Source organism: Cucumis sativus, chromosome 2, assembly GCF_000004075.3.
Source record: "Cucumis sativus cultivar 9930 chromosome 2, Cucumber_9930_V3, whole genome shotgun sequence".
NCBI classification, from domain to species: domain Eukaryota; kingdom Viridiplantae; phylum Streptophyta; class Magnoliopsida; order Cucurbitales; family Cucurbitaceae; genus Cucumis; species Cucumis sativus.
In genome coordinates, this window is record NC_026656.2 from 3,658,829 (window position 1) to 3,679,689 (window position 20,861).

General features: G+C 32.4%; 3 protein-coding genes and 1 pseudogene across 3 annotated transcripts; 3 read left to right on the forward strand and 1 right to left on the reverse strand.

Annotated features, from left to right (window-relative positions):
* Positions 1–918: 918 nt before the first annotated feature.
* LOC101217670 (WAT1-related protein At1g09380) lies at positions 919–3,496 on the reverse strand. The gene is made up of 7 exons (XM_004144757.3): positions 3,318–3,496; positions 3,059–3,121; positions 2,756–2,872; positions 2,125–2,380; positions 1,874–2,032; positions 1,638–1,789; positions 919–1,163 (listed from the first exon to the last, which is right to left on the reverse strand). Exons 1-7 carry the CDS (start codon positions 3,494–3,496, stop codon positions 983–985), a joined length of 1,107 nt encoding a protein of 368 aa, XP_004144805.2. The 3' UTR covers positions 919–982.
* A 2,674-nt stretch (positions 3,497–6,170) lies between these two features.
* Positions 6,171–9,830, forward strand: LOC101217444 (GDSL esterase/lipase At1g09390). Its single transcript, XM_004144756.3, has 5 exons — positions 6,171–6,644; positions 8,516–8,710; positions 8,835–8,995; positions 9,105–9,369; positions 9,444–9,830. Exons 1-5 carry the CDS (start codon positions 6,410–6,412, stop codon positions 9,674–9,676), a joined length of 1,089 nt encoding a protein of 362 aa, XP_004144804.1. The 5' UTR covers positions 6,171–6,409; the 3' UTR covers positions 9,677–9,830.
* A 3,388-nt stretch (positions 9,831–13,218) lies between these two features.
* On the forward strand, positions 13,219–18,639 carry LOC101221775 (inactive glucose-6-phosphate 1-dehydrogenase 4, chloroplastic). The gene is made up of 12 exons (XM_004144692.3): positions 13,219–13,436; positions 13,884–14,127; positions 14,208–14,464; positions 14,893–14,987; positions 15,455–15,569; positions 15,699–15,904; positions 16,060–16,168; positions 16,245–16,282; positions 16,358–16,478; positions 16,554–16,756; positions 17,662–17,862; positions 17,978–18,639. Exons 1-12 carry the CDS (start codon positions 13,347–13,349, stop codon positions 18,213–18,215), a joined length of 1,917 nt encoding a protein of 638 aa, XP_004144740.1. The 5' UTR covers positions 13,219–13,346; the 3' UTR covers positions 18,216–18,639.
* Positions 18,640–20,448: 1,809 nt separating this feature from the next.
* LOC116402295 lies at positions 20,449–20,567 on the forward strand (annotated as a pseudogene).
* The last annotated feature ends 294 nt before the right edge of the window (positions 20,568–20,861 follow it).

Sequence of the window (20,861 nt, forward strand, 5' to 3'; positions counted from 1 at the left end):
TGTTGGAGAGCCGGTTAGGCGAGAAAGCTGTCAAGGCGTTTACCTTTTCAGTTTAAGTGTTTTATTTGCATTGTTGTAAAGTGTGTTGTAGACATTGCTTAAAGCAAAATAAAAAGTTTAAGTTTATGTCCCTTGTGTTGTGTTTTCTTTGTCGCATAGTAAGATTAAAGGACTTAAGTTTGAGCTAAGCGATAAAACCAAGTATCAAGAACTCAAGGACTTAAGCTGAACATCTTTTGTGCTTAACGAGTCAGAAATACTCAACTCATGTCGTGTTTTACGTACCAAGCAAGGACGTACGTTGGATAGGGTGTGACAATGATCATGACGATATTAGATTTTCAAGTAAATGAGTATATATATCAACTATTGTTGAGTTATGTTTAACTTCGATAACATTAATTATATATCATTATACCATAAATAGTTTTATAAATGTCTAAGGTTACTAATATATTTGAACTTCTAACAGCTAAACATAATTAAATGAATATGACATTACTATTCGCCAAAAAGCTTATCATCGTTTTCCTGAGCTTCTTCATACCAATATTTGTTGAACTAAAACAATAACTTTGCTACTTGGAGTTGTTTCTATCATTATTTTTAAGCCAACCAAAGTTTAAAAGAAGGTGTGTGTAAACAATAATTATTTAGTTGGACTGAGAGATCAAAACATCGACTCTAAAGTGGTATATGGAAACTCATGTATATCAACTACATTATGTTTAAATTTTGACAACAAAAAAAAAAATGAAACTTATAGCAATAAATTCCATAAAGAAAATTTTGAACAATACAAATTCTTGGGAACATATCATATATATTATACATGAGGGCTAAACTTGCAAAAGAAAAAAAACTTTACAAACACTTCAAATTTGAACACTTTGAAAAGAACTTTTGAAGACAAATTTTGGGATGAATATATATAAATCTTTCCACATCATTTGATTTTCTTTGATCATTTTCCTCTCCACATTTACTTGATGTTTGTGATTTGCAATTCAAAATCATCCTTCTCTTCAATAATATGACTTCCATTATGCTTTTCTATTGTTGGCTTTTCCATGTTGTGTTGAGCATCTTCTACTTTCATCTCTTTGGATTTTCCCCATAGCACAGCATAAAGCCCAGTGATTATCAAAACAGAGCCAATAACACTGTTGAATCCCAAAAAAACAACAAATAATTAACAACTTTAGAAATTAACACAAAATTCTACCTCTGAAACGTTGAAATGAACACGCTGCTTGATAATAATTTTGTTTCTAGTTTTCTATTTTCTTCAAAATTTTCAATGGGACGAAGATAAGAAACACTTAAATCCCTAATCAATTTTTTAAAAAAAAAAAAAAAAACAAAAACAAAAAGGGGGTTTGTTTTTTAAAACATTAGAAAAAGTTGATAAAAAAACATAAAAACTAAAATACAAAAGGAATAACTTTCAAATGGGGTCTACGAACAAGACATATTAGAAACTTGAATTTAGACTAAGATTAAATTTTAAACATCAATCTAATAAGCTAAGATATGATAGGTTTTATGTACGTTTTTAAAGAGTAAGATGGTTAAAATGACCGTTTGGTAACGATAATAATGTTTAGAATTGAAGAAAAATGCATGAGAATACGCACGTTCCAGCGTGGAGTTGTTGATGGAGGAGAGCCCAACTGATTATGGCCACAATGATAAGCAATAAAGGGGAGAAAATGGAGACATAGAGAGGGCCTTTCCTTTGTATAGTCCATGAAGTGATACTAAATGTCAATGCAGAACACACAACTCCCTGTCAATAAACAACATATAACATATCATATATCCAATAGTTTCTCAAAAGTTTATCGTAATGACAACTAAGTACGGTACATACTGCGTAAAGAGCTGCGACGAGTCGGATTGAACTTTTCAAAGACCAAGCAGCAATATTGTGCTCTGAAATCACAGCTATAAGTCCACATTGAAAAAAGGCCATGAAGCACAACAATGCAGTACTTGTATAGGGAGCTTTGAACTTGACACTCAATCTTGCCTACAAAGTATATATAATAAGTTTCTCAAGTGGATTGAAAATTAAATGTAGCAAAATTAGGGTAATGGGTGATTTAAAAAGTAATTACTTACTTGGATGACAAACCATAATGCCCATGAAAAAGAACTCAAAAGCAACAAAATCGAACCGAGTACGTGCTTTCCTTGACCATTCGTTGGGGTTGTTTCCTTGATCAATCTCTCAACATATGACCAATGAATTCTTGATTCACCTAAGTCGATGGTGTGTCCATGGTAGAAAGACAGTAGCATTGCCCCACTTACACACACAATTGTCCCTATTACCTTTGCAAAACCAGATTTGGTCTTGATTCTCACACTCTCTTGTCTGCCCAAATAAATTATTGCATATTATATACATTATTTATCAAGCCCTTTCGATGAAAAAAAAAATTAAAAAAACCCTTAATTTTTTCTTAAAAAACATCCCCTAAATCCAAAGAATAATGATAATTTATAAAGCTATATTACAATTTCTAGTACTACAATCATTTTTCATATTACCTCAATTTCCAATATTTAATGGAATTATAGTTGGACCCATAAAATACTATTAACATATTTTCTATGATGACGTACGACGTGTCAAATATCGAATAGATATAGTACATGACATTCTATATATATTGTAGACTCTTAGATGCAACAAGTGGATTATACGTTACATAAAACTGAACGAAAATGATGCATATAGAAAAATGACCTGAAGAGAACAGCAAGAATAAAAGTAGCAGCTGGAAGAACATTGGCCATAGCACTTGAAATTGTTGGGTTTGTGTACTTTAACCCAACAAAGAAGAATATCTGATTCCCTGTTGCTCTGTCGTCCCATAACATTCAGAATGTTTAGGTTAGGTCTGCTCTTTGTTCAATTTCTCAATTATAATTATTTACTTTTTATTTTTTAAAAAACAAAACATTTTGAAAACTAAGAAAAAAACCCAAATCGTAATCGAATTAAAATTGTTCAAAACTTACTGATGAAACCTTTTGAGTTTTGACTCACCCTGATAAGGAACACACAAAGATTTGAAACAAAACTGCAAAAGTGATCTTTGGCCTTGTTTTCCTGCACCCAGAAAAACTCATAATATATTATAAAAAATAAAAAGATAACACAAGATTACATGAATCTTTACAAGATGACAAACAAAAAAAAGAAAAAAATCAAACATAAACCAAGAAACTAAAGATTCTTTTATTATTATTATTATTATTAAAGAAAATGACACCATAACAAAGAAATTAAAGAATCAGGGGTATACCTTTCAGTAAGAAAGGCAAAAGGAGCAATGGCCAAAGTGCCAAAAATCTGTCTATAAGTGAGAAGAACAAGAGGGTTCATTCCAGATTGCATAGCAAGCTTAGAGATGATGTTAATACCAGCATAACATATTTGTAATATAATCATCCCTATCAGTGCTGTAATATCATCCCCTTCCATTATTCTTCTTCTTCTTGTTCTTGAGAGATCTTTTCGAGAGAGAAGATCAGAGATAAGTTGTTAATCCATGCATGGGGGACACAGAGAGAAGGAGAGAGGAGAGACAGATATATTTTGAACAAGTATATATTATATATATACGTGTGCGTGTGTGAGGTTAATAAGGAGAGAGGAATTAGGTACAGTGAGAAGTTATGCAATAATAATGTTGATTTATGTTAGACGTATGAGAGAGAATATTAAAAGTTTTTATTTTGAATTTCAATATTTAAATGGTAAGCTAACTTGAGTATTAATTGTAATTTAACTAGTTCATTTTAAAGGGTATGGATTAAATGTATGTTCATGTCGAAATTAATAGAGAAAACTACTACGTCCCAAAATGGCCAATCTTATTCTAGTAGTTTATGTTATTAACTCTAATTCATTTTTTTATGACCATCTTTTTATTCACTGTCATGCATATATGTCTTCAAATAAAACATATTTTATAGAGATAAGATTAATAGGGACTAAATTTTATTTGGATACCATAAGGGAAAAATAACATTTAATAAAAATGGAACCTAAAAACTATCAAAATTATATATTTTAACTTCAAACGATAAGAGATATAGTTATGAACAAACGTATGTATATGCCAATGTGTACGTATACATCAAAACTATCATGCATTGTTTTGTTATCAAATACAATTTCGAGATATATATAATTAGAAGGAAGATTTGTTTATTATTTATTTTTTGGCAAGAGTACAATGGAAGTAAAGAAAGACACATAGGTCAACATTGTTGGCACAATTTAAGCACTTGCATGGAACAGAAAGTTGCCACTAGGCTACAAAGTTGGTTCTTACGGGCACATTTGGAGAAAAGGATAAAATTAGAACTTGAACCCAAAAGAAAAAAGAAAAAGAAACTATTTCCATAATATTACAATGAGAATACTCCTCTTGGGATTTTTCATTTGCCAAACTTTTTCTTTGTTGTTGGGTTATTGCATACAGCTCATTTGGGGTTCTGCATGGCTGAAGCTTGGGATTAGTGAAAGGTGGTGCAAGTCGATTGGATAAAGGGAGGAATTGATTAATTAATGTGGGAAAATGATCCATACGTAGCTATAATATAAAGTTTTTATTCTGCATTGGAAATATAATATAATGTTTAGGGAAGAGGATAAGTCCCACAAAAATGCAACCATTTATGGCAATGTAATAACAACTCATGAATAATGGGGAAGGTTGGCAAAGATTATTAAGAAACGAAATAGCTCAATTGCCTACAAATACAGTGAAAAAATAGAAACACAGTATATGGTGTCATCCACCTTACACACCCAAATACTTAAGTCAACCTGAGTTTTTGATTAAATTGATAGTACAATAGTAGAAGATCTTTAACATACCTCACTTTAATAGTTTAGAGTTTTTTCAAAATATAATAAAACACAAAAATATTTACGCTATATATAGTACAAGTTTGGAAAATGAAAAAGCCAAACAAATCCACAATGTGAAATAACAAAAATACCACACAATTAGTCCATTACACATGCGCGAAAAAAGCTTTGAATTTAAACAATCGTATAATATAGTCTAAAAGATCGTTTAAATATTGGTACACAATCATTTAGATCTTGGTAAACGATCGTTTTGAATCTATTCACTTATTCATATGGGATAGACGACGATTGATCGTTTAGATATTGGTACATAAAACAATCTTAATACACGATCTTGGTACAAGATTGTGTATTAAGATCATTTAGATCTTAATAAACGATCGTTTAGATCTATGAGTTATCTAATTCAATTGGGACATATAATGATAATGATCTAACTATGTCTATTTGGTACAGATGACTAATGTATTAAAATTTGGTATAATGATTGTGTAGTAAAAGAAGATGCGAGATGACAAACAAGAAAGAAATGATGGAAAATGAGATGAAAAATTGTGAACAAAAAGGAGTAGAAATACAAAGAAGAAGAAGAGGAAATAATTTTAAAAAGATAAGCGAAAATTCAATACCCGTCTTGAGAAATGCAAAACCAATAAAGATGATTCTGGCCAACATGAACTTTAACTCAAATGTCACATATTTGTACGTGAAGATAGGAGGTTTTGAGTTCAAATCTACCCGTTCACTAACTGTATTACAATACCTTTCAATTGTGGCTCGGTAAATTTTTATTTTTTTGTTTTACAGTCGTAAATACTTTTGGTTTTATTCGTCCATTAACCAACAATAATTGAATTCTCTTCAATCGGTGAAATTGATCAAGCATCCTTTTCTTCAAAGATTCATAACACCATAATCGAAAGCGACAACTAATGTCTCACTCGCTCAACTTTCCATCAACCCCTCATGAATTGTCCGTAAGAATTTAGACCACTACCATGCCCCCAGCACAAAGCTGTAAAAGGTGTCCTCCATGGATCGGCATGATGCTATTACTATTAGTTTCACTGCAAAGATTCTCCATAGTATTATTAGGACTTAGTTCATAGTACCGCTAGGTCGTCCACAGTTCTTGCATAAAGCAACCATGTAGACTAAAATGCTATCAAAATAATAAAACATCATCAATGTCAAATTTACCAAATTCCCTTCTAAATTATCATCATTCTCATTCCAAGTAATTCAAAAGAATTTATTTCTAAAATGTTTCCTTTAACTTCACAAAGTACAAATTTTTTTTATGATTTTTTGGGCAATAACTAACAAAAATCCAAACCCTGAAGTTAAAAAAACAAAACCCTCCAAGAAAATGCTTCCCACCGACACTCCATATCTCTACTTTCTCCAAAAGGACAAAACCAAACTCCAAACACAAATAACAAAAATAGAAATAAAAGCATCTAATACCCAACAAATTAAAAAAGCTTCAAGAGTTCTTCCGACTCCGCAACAATGGCCGCCATTGTCGATCTCTTCACTCTTCTTCTTCTTCATCTTCTTTTTACTCTCGCTTGTTCTCACTGCATTGCCCGGCCGCCAGTGATCTTCAACTTCGGGGATTCGAACTCCGACACGGGCGGCCTTGTCGCCGGACTTGGGTTTCCAGTTCTTCTCCCCAATGGCCGATCCTTCTTCCGGAGATCCACCGGCCGGCTGTCCGACGGACGTCTTCTCATCGACTTTCTCTGTAAGTGGGCCCCTTCTCTTAGAAACTTTTTTAATTAAAGAAAGTTTATCAATTGGATTATTACGTGGCGTTGGATCTGAGCGTTTATTGTGTTTGATGAAATGGGTTATGAGATCTGAAGTCTTTTGTGGTGTTGTTGTAATTTATGAGAGTTTTGGGGATGATATTGATGTTATCAAAATTTGAAAATCTGTGTGGGCCCGGCTATGTTTACGACTTGACAGTTGTATCGGGTCGGAATCGTGTGCGAGTGCTCATAATATAGATTTCTGTGTTCTCTATTCCACGTGGCACCTCCTCTGTGATCAGCGGGTCCCACCTATCTTCCCTCCTTTTTTTTATTATTTTGGAGAAACACAAAGAAAATATAAAATAAATGATTTTTTAAAATATATTTTAGTTTTTTAAAGTATATTATGTAAATAGTTTTAATAGACAACCTAACATTTAAAAGTTTAATTATATTTTATAAATATTTTGATTTATTCTAAAGTAACATTAAAAGTAACATAGAATTTATTCCTCATGCTTTTGATAAAACTCTCTTAGTTAAAATATCAATTTGTATTAACTTTATTTGTTACAATGTTAATATTATAATTTTGGTTGTTGCTTAAAAGTTAGTCTCAAAAACTAATTTGTTCTGCTTCTTTCATCTATTAACATTTTTACACATTTCTTTTGCAAAATTACTATTCTTCTTTGATCCATTTGAAATACTATTTATATGTTCATATACATACTATTTATGCAATTTAAATTCTAATACAATAATAAAATAATACCATCAATTTTGCATCAACTTTTCTTTACAATTTATTTATTTTTCCCTTTTTTATTAAAATGTGATTGGAATGAATTTTAGGTTAATTTTCATAAATATAACAAAAAAATTTATGAATCCGTGTAACAAAATGAAAAGTTCCATAAGCTTGTCCTTAAATAATGAGGAAGATTTTTAAATATTTACCAATTTCTTTGTTTTCTCTCCTAGAATTTTTTTATTCTTCTTTCATTTTCTATCTACTTTTTTTCTTCTTGGTACAAGATTTAAATGATATATGTATATGATTTAAAGGATCGTGTATTAATATCTAAACGATCAATTGTCTATCTCACATCAATAGAGATAGACCAGTATCACTAATATACCATTTAGATTTGATACAATGTCATTTAGATTAGGTACAATGGTACAAGATTGTTTAGATTGGGTACGAGATCGTTTAAACTTGGTACAAACCATTTTTTCACACTTGTCCAACCAATTAATTGCGGGTTATTTTTGTTATTTCACTTTCTTTTTTTAAAATGATTCTATATCGTGTAAATATTTTTGCGTTTTATTCTGTTTTTTAATTTTAAAGACTTTCTGGGTTAAAGATACAGTTAAATTTTAGTAATTCTCTAGAGTTAATATTTATTGATTCTATTTACTTATTGTGATAATTTGTCAATATGTGATGTCCCCATAGAATAAAAAAAGATAGGGTTTTCCTTTGCTTATTGTCAAATCATTTATTAGAAAAAAGAATAATTAGCAAAAGGTTGTAAATTGAATAATTTTAATTAGGAACAAACCCCAAAAGAAATCATCACTTCAATCAATCTTAAAATGGAATCTAGATATTTTGAATGGATTAATATAAACTTATCAGTTACACCTAACTCTAAAGCCTCATTTATAATGATTTTGATTAAAGCAAAAAAAAAAAAAAAAAAAAAAAAAAATTGTAAAAGTAACCTCCCTTTTATTCTTGACATTTGGCTATGATTATTGGAGCATTAACCTAAAAAGAGTAAAAACGAGATAGTTATCCAATGGATACTATAACGTGATCATGGAATTTTGTTTGGTTTGGGTTTTGCAGGTGAGAGCTTGAACACAAAGTTGTTAAACCCTTACATGGATTCATTAGCAGGATCAAATTTTAAAAATGGAGCAAACTTTGCAATTGTTGGATCTTCCACTCTTCCCAAATATGTTCCTTTCTCTCTCAACATTCAACTCATGCAGTTCCTTCACTTTAGATCCCGAACGCTCGAACTTCTTAACGCAAATCCCGGTATTCTTATGAATTTTATATCCATAGAGATGTGTTATGTCATTGTTATTTTTTCTCTTTTCTTTTTGCCCCATTTCTATAGGTAAAGAGCAAAGTTGATTGAGATTTTCTTGTCTCGTTTTAGGTCATGGTAATTTGATTGATGATAGCGGTTTTAGGAACGCGTTGTACATGATCGACATCGGCCAAAATGACATTGCTGACTCTTTTTCCAAAAACCTTTCGTACTCCCAAGTGATTAATCTAATTCCATCCATCATTTCAGAAATCAAGAATGCTGTGAAGGTGAGAGTGGACCTTGTGATTACTAGTACTAGCGCACTTGTATTTGGAAGATTTTTTTTATTTTTCTTAATTATGCCGTCTTCTATTGAAAAAACTAATGTTTTTCCAGGCATTGTATGAACAAGGTGGAAGGAAATTTTGGATACACAACACAGGACCATTAGGTTGTTTACCTCAAAAAATCTCATTGTTTCCCATGAAAGGTCTTGATCGACACGGATGCATTTCCAGCTTCAACGCCGTAGCGACATTGTTCAATACAGCGTTAAGAAGTTTATGTCAAAACATGAGAGATGAATTGAAAGACACGAGTATTGTTTACGTTGATATTTACGCTATCAAATACGATCTCATTGCCAACTCTTCATTATACGGTAAGTTCAAACCCTCACTCCTGATCATAAGTTTACTTATGTACATTAACTCAGATAAACGATCATCTTCGTAGGTTTTTCCAATCCTCTAATGGCGTGTTGTGGCGCCGGGGGACCTCCATACAATTACAACATTAGAGTGACATGTGGTCAGCCAGGATATGAAGTTTGTAACGAAGATTCAAAGTTCATAAGTTGGGATGGCATTCATTATAGTGAAGAAGCAAACAAGATTGTGGCTTCAAAAGTACTTTCAACAGCTTATTCAACTCCACCATTGCCTTTTGATTTCTTTTGCCACAATTAATTGATTTCATTTCATATCATTAAGAAACAACCTGTTTTTCTTTTTCATCGGTTGTGTTCATGCGTTGCTTCACTTGAAACAATTTTGGAGGCCAATTGTATATTCTTTGCAATTTTTTCTCAAAAATGATGTTGATTTTTTTTCTTCTAAACAACAACTGATTTTCAATGCATAATTTTGGAGAGAAAAAAGCAAATGATTGGGAAAAATAACTACATACAAAATAACTAAATACACATGTCAACATGGAAACTACATAGATGAGTAAAGTGCTATCACTATCTTATGTGTGAACATCATGCCATTTTCTAACCAACTTCATTTTAGATTAAGTTAATGCTTAAAGAAGTAAATGTTTATATTAGTTTTCATGTTTGATAAGAATTTTGTTTTTATTTTTTTAACCCAATTTCTTTACCGTAGTTTTCATTTTTCAAGAAGTAATAAGTAAGGTAGATAAGTTTAGCTTTAGAAAATAGAAATTAGTTTGAAAACAACCCAATTTATGGTTACTGATTTTTCAATTGTGACTATAGAGAATTGTATATGAAATATAAAATAATTAACTTTTTTTTTTTTTATAATTTTAGCTTTGCTTAACTTAAAGATGTATTAATATAATCAAGAAGTTTATAGTTGGAATGCCTAACTCTGATCTGCTACAAACATATATATTTTATATATAGAAAAGAAGAGCATAAATTCTAGATGGACAATTGATTATCGTTACATACAAGAAAATGTGATAACAAAGATAGGATTGAACTAAAATCAAGGGATGGTTGGAGTTGGTGTAAACGATTCAACTTGGATTTTAAACACTGCTGAGCTTTAGTAGTTGAATCTTACTTTCTTAATCTACTTCTTCTACTTCTTCCAATTATGATGAGTCAAATCCTAAAGCACAAACATACTAACTCGAGCATATGAACTTGAGATTGATTAACCTCACTTTCGGTCCTAAAAAAACGTTGCTTCATTCTCACAAAGAGTACCTTTGTCTTCAACAACTTTTCCCTTGAAACCACATTAATTAAAATTTGCCATAGAGTACCAAAGAAAGGTTCTTCAAATTCTCAATGGAAACAGAACACAAGAAACAGAGCAAGCTCAAAAGCATAAACCAAAATGCTAAGAAGATAACAACCAAATTAGAATAAAGGTAAACCAAAAACAACGACCCATTATAAAACAGTGTTAATAACACACAAAAAAGCAACAAAAAAAAAAAAAATCAAAGAGAGAGATTAAGGTCAAGCCCATTTTTCCCTTTTCCTACCTTATCTTCATCTTCATCTTGTTCTTGTTCTTGTTTCTGTTCATTGCTCTGTTTTTCTGTTGAAGATGAAGCAGCTGATAATTGAAGAGGAGTTATGTTGGACTTATTATTGTAATTATAACCATCTTCTTCAATGAAATCTTCTGGTTGAAACTTTGGATTCCAAACCCCTTTTGATTTCTCTTCTTCGGTTAATTCTTTTGAATATTTCATTCTGTCTCTCATGGCCTTTGTGTTTTGAATCAAAGCATAGAACAACTCCATCTTTTTCTCTTCTTCTTCTTCTTCTTCTTCATTTTCTTCCTCTTCTTCTTCTTCTTTCTCATTATTCTGTAACTTTCTTCTTTTTCTTCCTCCTTCCATAGCTGGTGGAAATGGATTAGAGAGAGAGAGAGAGAGAGAAAGATGATTCACATAGAACTGTTGAAGACAGGTTTGTGCAGAGACATGTGGAAAGTTTTACTGAGAGAATTAAAAAGTAATTGGGTTTCTTATGTTATTTTATGTTTTGTATAGCCTCATCAACTTGGGCTATACTACAAATTTGGATAATGAACAAAACAGAGAGAAAAAGTATAATTTTGTTACCTCTTACTCATAATATCAAAAACAATTTTGATATGAAAAGTGAATCTACATTTAGATAATTAAGAAATAAATGAGCCATAATATTTTTGGTTACCTCTTAGTATGTCATTGTGTTAATTTGATGGGTTGAGATTTAAGCTATGAAAAGCCATAGTGGTTTGACCCAAAAATGAAATGATGAGCCATTCTCTTTTGCCTTAATTTCAAACAATGCCTTGGCGGCTTGTTTTTTTAATTTTGATCGGTTGACCCCAATATCTCAAGTCTTCGTGGATCCTACACTCTATAGAACTTCTCCACCACCTTTATTCCTCTTTCTTCTTTTTCTCATGCTAAAGACTATTTAAGAATGATTTAAACTTTATAAAACAAAATAATACATTATCATGTTGATACGTATCATCCTAGTGTTTTCTTTTTCCTTTCTATGTTGGACGGTGTACGATGAAATATTTTGCAACCATTTTTTCACTCTTGTTGCATATTTGAAAAATTAAACATAATACATACGTAAGAGTTTAAAATAATCTTCCTAGTTGTTGAGGACCCCACGTCAGAAAAATAAAAGAACATTTTATAGCATATGAAATGTGGTATCTTACTCAACTTAACTCAAGTTTGTTATGTGGTTTAATATGTGTTAATGGATGATTTTGTAGATTTGAGTATTAGAATGAAAATTAAGATCGAACAAAGTATTTATAGGTCAAATGAAATGTCGAAGTCAAAGTGGTGTCAAAGTTAAAAGACTTAACCACTAGAGGCATAGCATGATGATGTTAGGCTTGACTATGAAGAAAGTAGCCTAAAAAGGGTTGAGTATTATATGACATTGTTGATATGAAAAGTATTTGTGCTAATAGATTTTGACCTAACGTTAAGACGTTGCGACAAATCAATGAAAATGAAAGGTTTTTCTTTAAGTTAAGACACAACATCAAGCTTCAACTTCTTTTTTCTTAATTTTCTCTATTCTATACCATTTTAGATGTATTTTCATGTTTTGGTGATGAAGAACGTGATCTCAATGTTTAGTGGTTAAGATAAGCGCTCTTCTACTTAGGTTGAAGAAGAAACTATTTGTATTATGTCGTGAGGACTTGTATTTAAGAATATATTAGCTTGTATTTGAATTTATATGCTTTTGATTATGTTTGGATAGATCACCTCGCATATATATGTATATTTTATTTTGCCAGTAAATGACTCACAAGGGGTAGCATTTATTTGTGCATATATCAATTATTTGTAGCACAAATCAATGCATGCCCGTGTGTGATTGATTGACTAATTATGATGAACCTTTCACAACATTGCATGATTGGTTGGTTAGGATAGTTAAGCACTAACGAGTTAATAATCGTCTTAACTTTTTCCTTAATCTTACTGTAACGCGTCATATTCAATTTATTGGATGATTCGTTTAATTAATGTCATAGAGCAATTGTCACGACACTACGAGACAAGTTAACGAAACATTTGCATTATTTGGATAACTAATTTAGTGTCCAATAAAGAATAAATTAACTAATCAATACATTTAAAATACCTAAAGACAAACTTCTCTCATTCAATATACCAATCAATAAATTTGAAATACCAAATTTTCCAAAAGAAATTTGGTCCATTTTTCAAAAGTTGAATTGGGCCAGGCCCAACAATATTAGGCTACAATCTCCTATACCCGCAGCATGGTTCGAGAAATGCACTCGTCTTCGAGTTTCCTACCATGGCCGGTTAAACTCAGGAGGACGAGAGAATTTTCCGATATCAAACCATCTTCACCCAACAACACAAGCTTCAATGTCATTTTCAGTTTCAACTTTCTCGGCTCCTACAGGGGCTCTTCCTCTGTGCTCCCATGGCCGTAGAATCCCCAACCGGAGTTCCCATGTGAGTGTTTCTGATATCCTTAACTCTCACTATTACTTCTTCAACTCATGCTCTGTCTCTCACTTGCCAATTTTGCTTCCTAGTTGTTTGATCTTCATGAAAGATTCTAGTTTGTTAGAATTCCTAACTATGTTTTGGAAAAAGAAAAAATGACGATTAGTTGAAAGGATTGAAAGATCTTCTCCACAATATGTTAATTCAAGTTGCGAAAGAAGTGGTGTTCATAAGAGGAAAGCTTTATCTATTAATCCTTTGATCATATGGTTGAGATTTTAGCTTTGTAAATATTATAACTGAAGAAGTAGAATGGGGGCAGGAAGACTCATTAAAAAAATTGGGGATTTCCCTTTTATTTGTCTATATAAATAGCACTCTCTCAATGTGTTAATCAAACTTCTTTTTACTAAACTTAGTAATGGGTGTCTTTTTGTTTATGGGTTGATGTAGATTATGGGAAATAGCTTAAGGTCAAGAAGAGCTTCTAATTTTTGCCAAATATTTCATGGCTTAAAGCTCTGGATAAGTGAGACCCTAAGTGTTCTGCAACATAATGGGAAATCTGGATCATCACAGAAGTTGAAGACTATAAAAAATCATAAAGAAGATGAGTTTGAAAAGAAACCTTTTGAGGAAACTTCATCACATGCTCGGCAAGTTCCTGAATCGGTCTTAGAATCCAAAATTTCCAGTGGTTAGTCAATGTAGTTGGCTTCCATTTTTTCATCTACTTAATTTTTGAGGAAACTAAGCATTTTGATTTTGGTTCATCAGATTCCAATTCAGAAACAACTAAAGCAGCTACACATTCTAAAGGATCTGAGAATCTGCAATCGGATGCTTCAGTGGATGTTGAAAATTCCTCTGGGTCTTCTGGATCCTTGCAACAATCCCCTATGTTAAACTACGTCGTTCGGGATGATCAAGTCCCATCCCTTTGTATTGCTGTCATTGGAGCTACTGGTGAGCTAGCAACAAGAAAAATTTTTCCGGCACTGTTTGCTCTGTATTATAGTGGCTTTCTTCCGGAGGTATGGTGATATTCACATCTATGACATAAATACAGAATATCCTTGTTTCTTATGTCTTGTGCACTGTACTGTATGTTGTTTCCTAAATATACTTTATTTATTTCGAAATGTTCAGTTTAAAATGTATATTCCACACACACATTCGGCATTCCTTCAATTTCGTGTTGTTCTGCACACTCATTTTTATTTGCGGGGCTCCTTACTTGTGCTAAAGAAACAATTCTCACATTTTAGTATTGTTGAGAATGGTATGCGTCTTGATTAGTTTTTCTGCACAATAAAATATTCCAGGTTATTAAAGAGATCTACCTCAAAAAATTGATTGGAGATTCTTATGCAAAATATAAATGAATGGAGATTGCATCTCCTAGTTTGATATCTATGTGAACACGGTTGACTTACAGCTATTTTGATATTCCATGGTGCAGAATGTTGGGATTTTTGGTTATTCAAGGAAGAATATAACAGATGAAGAACTGCGGTCTATTATATCTGCCACTTTAACTTGCCGTATTGATCATCAGTATGTCTCTATATCTCCTAGATAATCTCTTTATATCTTAGACTGTCATGTGTTAAATGTGTAAAAAATCTAGTTCTATGGTGCCATAAGTCATTGTTTAGGAAATTGGAATTCAAAACCCAATCTAATATGTATGATTGTTATGTAAAAAATGTATATTGAGTGGTATACTCCAAGTGCATGCTCAACTTGAAGCTATAGCATGTAAAAATGAAGACCAAGCATGCTGTGAAGACTTATTAAGGCTTGATTTCTACAGTAAAGTATACCTTTTATACCTCAAAATTCAGTATTTGTTGAGGTGATCACCAACTGTATAAACTTGATTTTTTTGGAGCTGACAATTACTGATGTCAATTGTAGTGAATTTCACAGAGTATTTCTGCAACGTTATGCATGTAAACAAATGCATTCTGTTTTGCAATAAGTAACCAAATTTTGGTGAAATGTAATTTGTTTCTTTGTAGACAAAATTGCAGTGATAAAATGGATACTTTTCTGAGTAGAACATTCCATGTAAATGGAGGTTATGACAACAATAAGGGCATGTCAAAGCTCAATTTACTGATGGAGCAGATTGAGGTGGTTATATAGGAGCACTGGCTAATTGAGAAAAAGTTTTTTCTTTCATTGCATTTCCTTATTTTCGATTTTTCAATATGCAGGCAGAGATCTTTGATTAATGATTGTAAAATATTTGACTTACTGCAGAGGCATTCCAAAGCTAATAGGATATTTTACCTTTCCGTGCCACAAGACGCTCTTCTAGATGTTGCATGCTCTCTTTCCAGTAAAGCTCAAACGAAAAAGGGTTGGAATCGTGTTATTGTTGAGAAACCTTTTGGCTTTGACATGATGTCGTCTCATTTTATAACAAAATCTCTTCTTTCTCAATTCGAGGAAAAGCAAATTTACAGGTGTCTTTTCATTATCCGTTCTTCCATAGCACTAACACCACACTTAATACCCAAAACTTCCACAAGCTGAGTGCAAAGCTAACCCTTTATGTGCATTTTCTTTACGTTATTTTAGATTTCTACATATAAATTAACTTTGAACCGTTGTATTTCAGAATCGATCATCTTCTAGGGAAGAACCTTATTGAAAACCTTACAGTTTTAAGGTTTGCTAATTTAGTTTTTCAACCACTGTGGAGTCGTACATTCATAAACAGTGTGCAGGTACACATTTGTATAAAATAAATTCTAATCCTTTCACACTCAATACTCACTAAACTCAAATTAAAAAATATTACAGGTGATTTTGTCAGAAGAACTTGGAGTTCAAACAAAAAGGTTACCTGACAGTTCACTGGTTTTTCTTTTACCTTCGTCTTGATTTCTTGTTACCTGACAGTTCCTTCCATGCAGATTTTTGGACGGTGGTGGGATTATTGGAGACATAGTGCATAGCCATATACTACAAACAATTGCTTTACTTGCCATGGAACCCCCCATTAGTCTTGATGGTGAAGCCATTCGAAATGAGAAGGTAAATATAGAATTTTCAAGAAAGTTCTATTGCATGGTACAATCACTGTAACGTAAATGTATAGATTCTTTACAGGTTAAGTTGCTGAGATCCATTCGCCCACTGGAACCCAGTGATGTTGTTCTTGGACAGTACAAATCTAGTACTAATGACAAAGTTGACCTTTCTCTTGACAATCTGACCCCAACATATTTTGCGGGTGCTTTGTATATCGACAATGCACGTTGGGATGGCGTCCCTTTTTTGATTAAAAGTGGCTTGGGACTAATTAAACACTGGTAAATATTTCATTGGTAAGGCTATTGCATGTCAGAAAGTGTAGGACTGGGAATCTGGGGCAGACTTCGTTGTCATCCCAAGATTATAAGTGTAATGGATGACTTTTTGTTGGTTTTCTTTCTTGTTATTGCACATGCATCCATTGGAAGCTATGGATAAGAGAGGAACAAAAAAGAGAAGAAAGAGAAGGACCATTTACGAGAGAAATTAAAAACCAAAAGTTGAAAGGAAGGAGAGTTTGATAGGTGAAACCATCCTAGGTTGGTCTAGTAGTAAATAGGGGACATGATCTTGGTAAAAGGCTAAGACATGAGTTTAATTCATGGTGATCACTTACCTTGGATTTAATATCTTATGAGTTTCCTTGATACCTAAATGTTATAGGTTAAGACAGGTTGTTCCATAAGAAAGGTGTGCATGCTGGTCTGGACCCTCATGGATACCAAAACAAGAAAAACTTGAAATATCAACCTGAATATCAAATACAAATGGCATATCATAGCTATACCTAAAACATACCATTATATGAATCATAATTTTACTCAAGCTGGTTCTGGACACGAGTTAAAAGTTCCACAGAATGATTATTTAAAATCTTTGGTATGGTCATAATTTTAATTATTCTTCATATTCTCTTCATAACATGCATTCTGATTTAAGATCTGTTTATTCTTACAAGTCAACTAGTAGAATTGGTCGACCACCACCAACTTTGGAATATCTATAATCATTGATGGTGAATTGCTCTAAAATGCAGTGTGTTATGATATATATATATATACATATGTCCTTTATTGTAATTTTACATAGTCTCTAGGGTTTAGTTTATTCTCTTTATAAATATGTAACATTGCTTTGACTCAATGAGTATAAGACATACGTTTCTGAATTCTAGATTACACAGTGTAGAGATCCGCATACAATTTCGCCAGGTTCCGGGGAACATTTACCGTGAGCACTTTGGGTATAATAATGAATCCGCAACTAATGAGATTATTTTGCGCGACTTACCTGAAGAGGCCATTCTTGTCCGCGTTAATAACAAGATTCCTGGATTGGGATTGCGATTGGACTCTCCAGAACTCAATTTGCTTTACAAAGACAAGTGCGACCTTGCTTTGAAAAATATTGTCCTTTGCGATTGCTAGTTGCCAGCTTGGTTTTTAATGTAGATATTGTTTTATTCTCTTTCATGGTTTTTTGTTTCTCTTTCTTTGTAGGTACAACGTTGACGTGCCTGATTCATATGAGCATCTTCTCCTTGATGTCATTGATGGGGATAGCCATTTGTTCATGAGAAGTGATGAACTTGCAATTGCGTGGAACATCCTAACTCCGATCCTGAATGAAATTAAGAAGAATAACATAAAGCCAGAACTTTACGAGTTCGGCGGCAGAGGTCCTATCGGAGCTTATTATCTTTGGGCAAAACACGGAGTTCGATGGGTCGAGGAATAAACAACAGGACACATTTCATTATGTGGTAAAGCTCTCTCACGAGAATCAGGCAACACAAGATTTGCCAAATGGTTGAACTCATTACATTCATCATGCAACTAGTTCAATCAATTGAAGGAAGCAAGTCTTGGACATAAGATTTGAACCTACCTAGTAGAATTAAAACCACATGATGATATGATGCAACTGCTGGTTTTGATTCTCAACTTAGTTTCTTGTGATGTTCATTGGAAGAATATGAGGATTGTACTGGCCCAGACACCTTATGCAACAGAATCATTGCACAAAATCTATTCTGAAAATTGTTTATGTATTTACACTTGTGAGAATTAATGTGCGGGTGATTTCAAAAATGTAATTGTAACGATCAGGCTAAATTGATTGACCTATAAAATTTATGAGTTCTACATCATAGTTTTTACCATTTTTAAATACTAAAGATATAAACTGATATTCATTTTTTTTAATCCAATCCTTTTTAATTATTTATGTTTGATTAGTAAGAGGGTTTGAGAGAGTGTAGGATCCACAAAGACTTGAAGATATTTTTGGTGAACTAATCAAAAACAGGCCGCCATGAAATTTGTGGAAATTAAGGGCAAAAGAAGTGGCCATGATTCAGACAGTGGTCATCATCTAACATTGTTCATCTTCGACGACTTACATCTTCTCTTTTTTCATTCTTTTTTATGGATCCTGACGGACATTTGGCTAGATTGAAACAATACAAATTTTTTCTCAATGGCACCTTTAGAAACCCGATATCCTTAAGATGCCTCTTCAATATCTCTTGACTTTGTTATCGATTTTGTATTTCAAACTCATCTCTTGCTTTGTTCGATAAACTCTTTTCTCTTTGTGCTTCCTTTTGATTCATTGAGATTGGCTCTGGGGTATCACGATATGTCCATTGATTGTGTTAATCTAGTTGACTAATGATTGCCCTTTAATGATGGATTAGTTGAAGATGATACTTTGACAGTAGGTTGAAATTGAACCCCACTTGGGCCATCAATTTCTAAGCATAAAAATACCATATTATCAAGAAGAGAGGATATAAATTATTTGTGGCTTCCACACCACACCAAGTAATTGCAAGAAAGTTAAAAGATGAATCCATTTTTGGTTAAACTACCAAGTTACTCTCGTTTATAACATGTTTTTAACAACTATGGGATGCAATCTACATCGTATGTAACGACACAATGAAAAATGTCACATGCTAGTTATTATCTTAAAAGAAAATTTCGTGTATATTAAAAGAAGAGTATGAAATTCTTGGTGTGTACCTTATTTTCAATTTATGTAAAGATTAATTCTAACTTTTAAAGTTATTGAGATCTATTGGACACAATTAACAATTAAAATTTTAATGATATTTTTAAATGCTTGATCTTTTAGAAAAATCAATAATAATTTAGAAATTTAAAGACTAAACTTGACCTTATACGATTTGAATCTTCAAAAAAAGAAATTTAACGAAATCAAGTCTCTAACTTTGAAGTTGACAGTAAATCATTTTGTCAAATTTTATAAGAACTTATACGAGGAAAATAAAAGGATGGGATACCAAAATAAAGTGTGGAAACAAACAAAATTGCTCTCTTATCTTTTCTTCATTATCCAAATTAAATAGCATATCATGATGAAGCTCTTCACAAATAATAAGTAAACAAAAAGATCAATCACTTTTGATCATCTCTTCAAATATCATACATCTCTGTTTTTGCAATTCTCTCTCTAATCCATATCTCACCATTGGAACAAAAAAGCCATGGAAAGTGGAAGAAAAAGAAGAAAATTGCAAGAGGAAGAAGAAGAAGAAGAAGATGAAAAGATGGAGTTGTTCTATGCTTTGATTCAAAACACGAAGGCCATGAGAGACGGAATGAAATATTCAAAAGAATTAACAGAAGAAGAGAAATCAAAAGGGGTTTGGAATCCGAAGTTTCAACCAGAAGATTTCAATGAAGAAGATGGTTATAATTACAACAACAAATCCAACATCATTCCTCTTCAATTATCAGCTGCTTCATCTTCAACAACAAAACAATTCAATGAAAAGAAACAACAAGAAGAAGATAAACATTACAAGGTTGTAGAAGTAAAAAAGGGGCTTGACCTTAATCTCTCTCTTTGATTTTTCTTTTTCTTAGTTGTAATTAACAGTTTTATGATGGTTTGCATGCTTTTGATTTTTGTTGATGTGACGACCGAGTTGATAAATGTCTATGGGTGCGATCATACTAGCACTAGTACACTGGATCTCATTAGATCTCTTAAGTTAAGCGTATTTAGACAATAATAGTATTAAGTTGGGTGACCATTTAAAAAGTTCTCATGTTGCACCAAATGTACTTACGAAATCGAATCGAATATCACTCTTGGTGTGGTGTTGGGTCATACACACTGATCTGATTCTGACTATTTAAAAAGTTTATCAACCTCTAACTTTGCTGCATTATTCTTAGTGTGTTTGGGCTGAGGGGGCCATGAATTCTCTTTCCAAGATCACAATGATAGGGGTACTATCAAGTTATCTCTACAATCTTTTATTGACGATCTGAAAGAAAATCTAATCGAAAAAATCTGATGAATTGCTACGACTCAACACCCACTAAAGAAAACGTGCATGTTTACGACCTT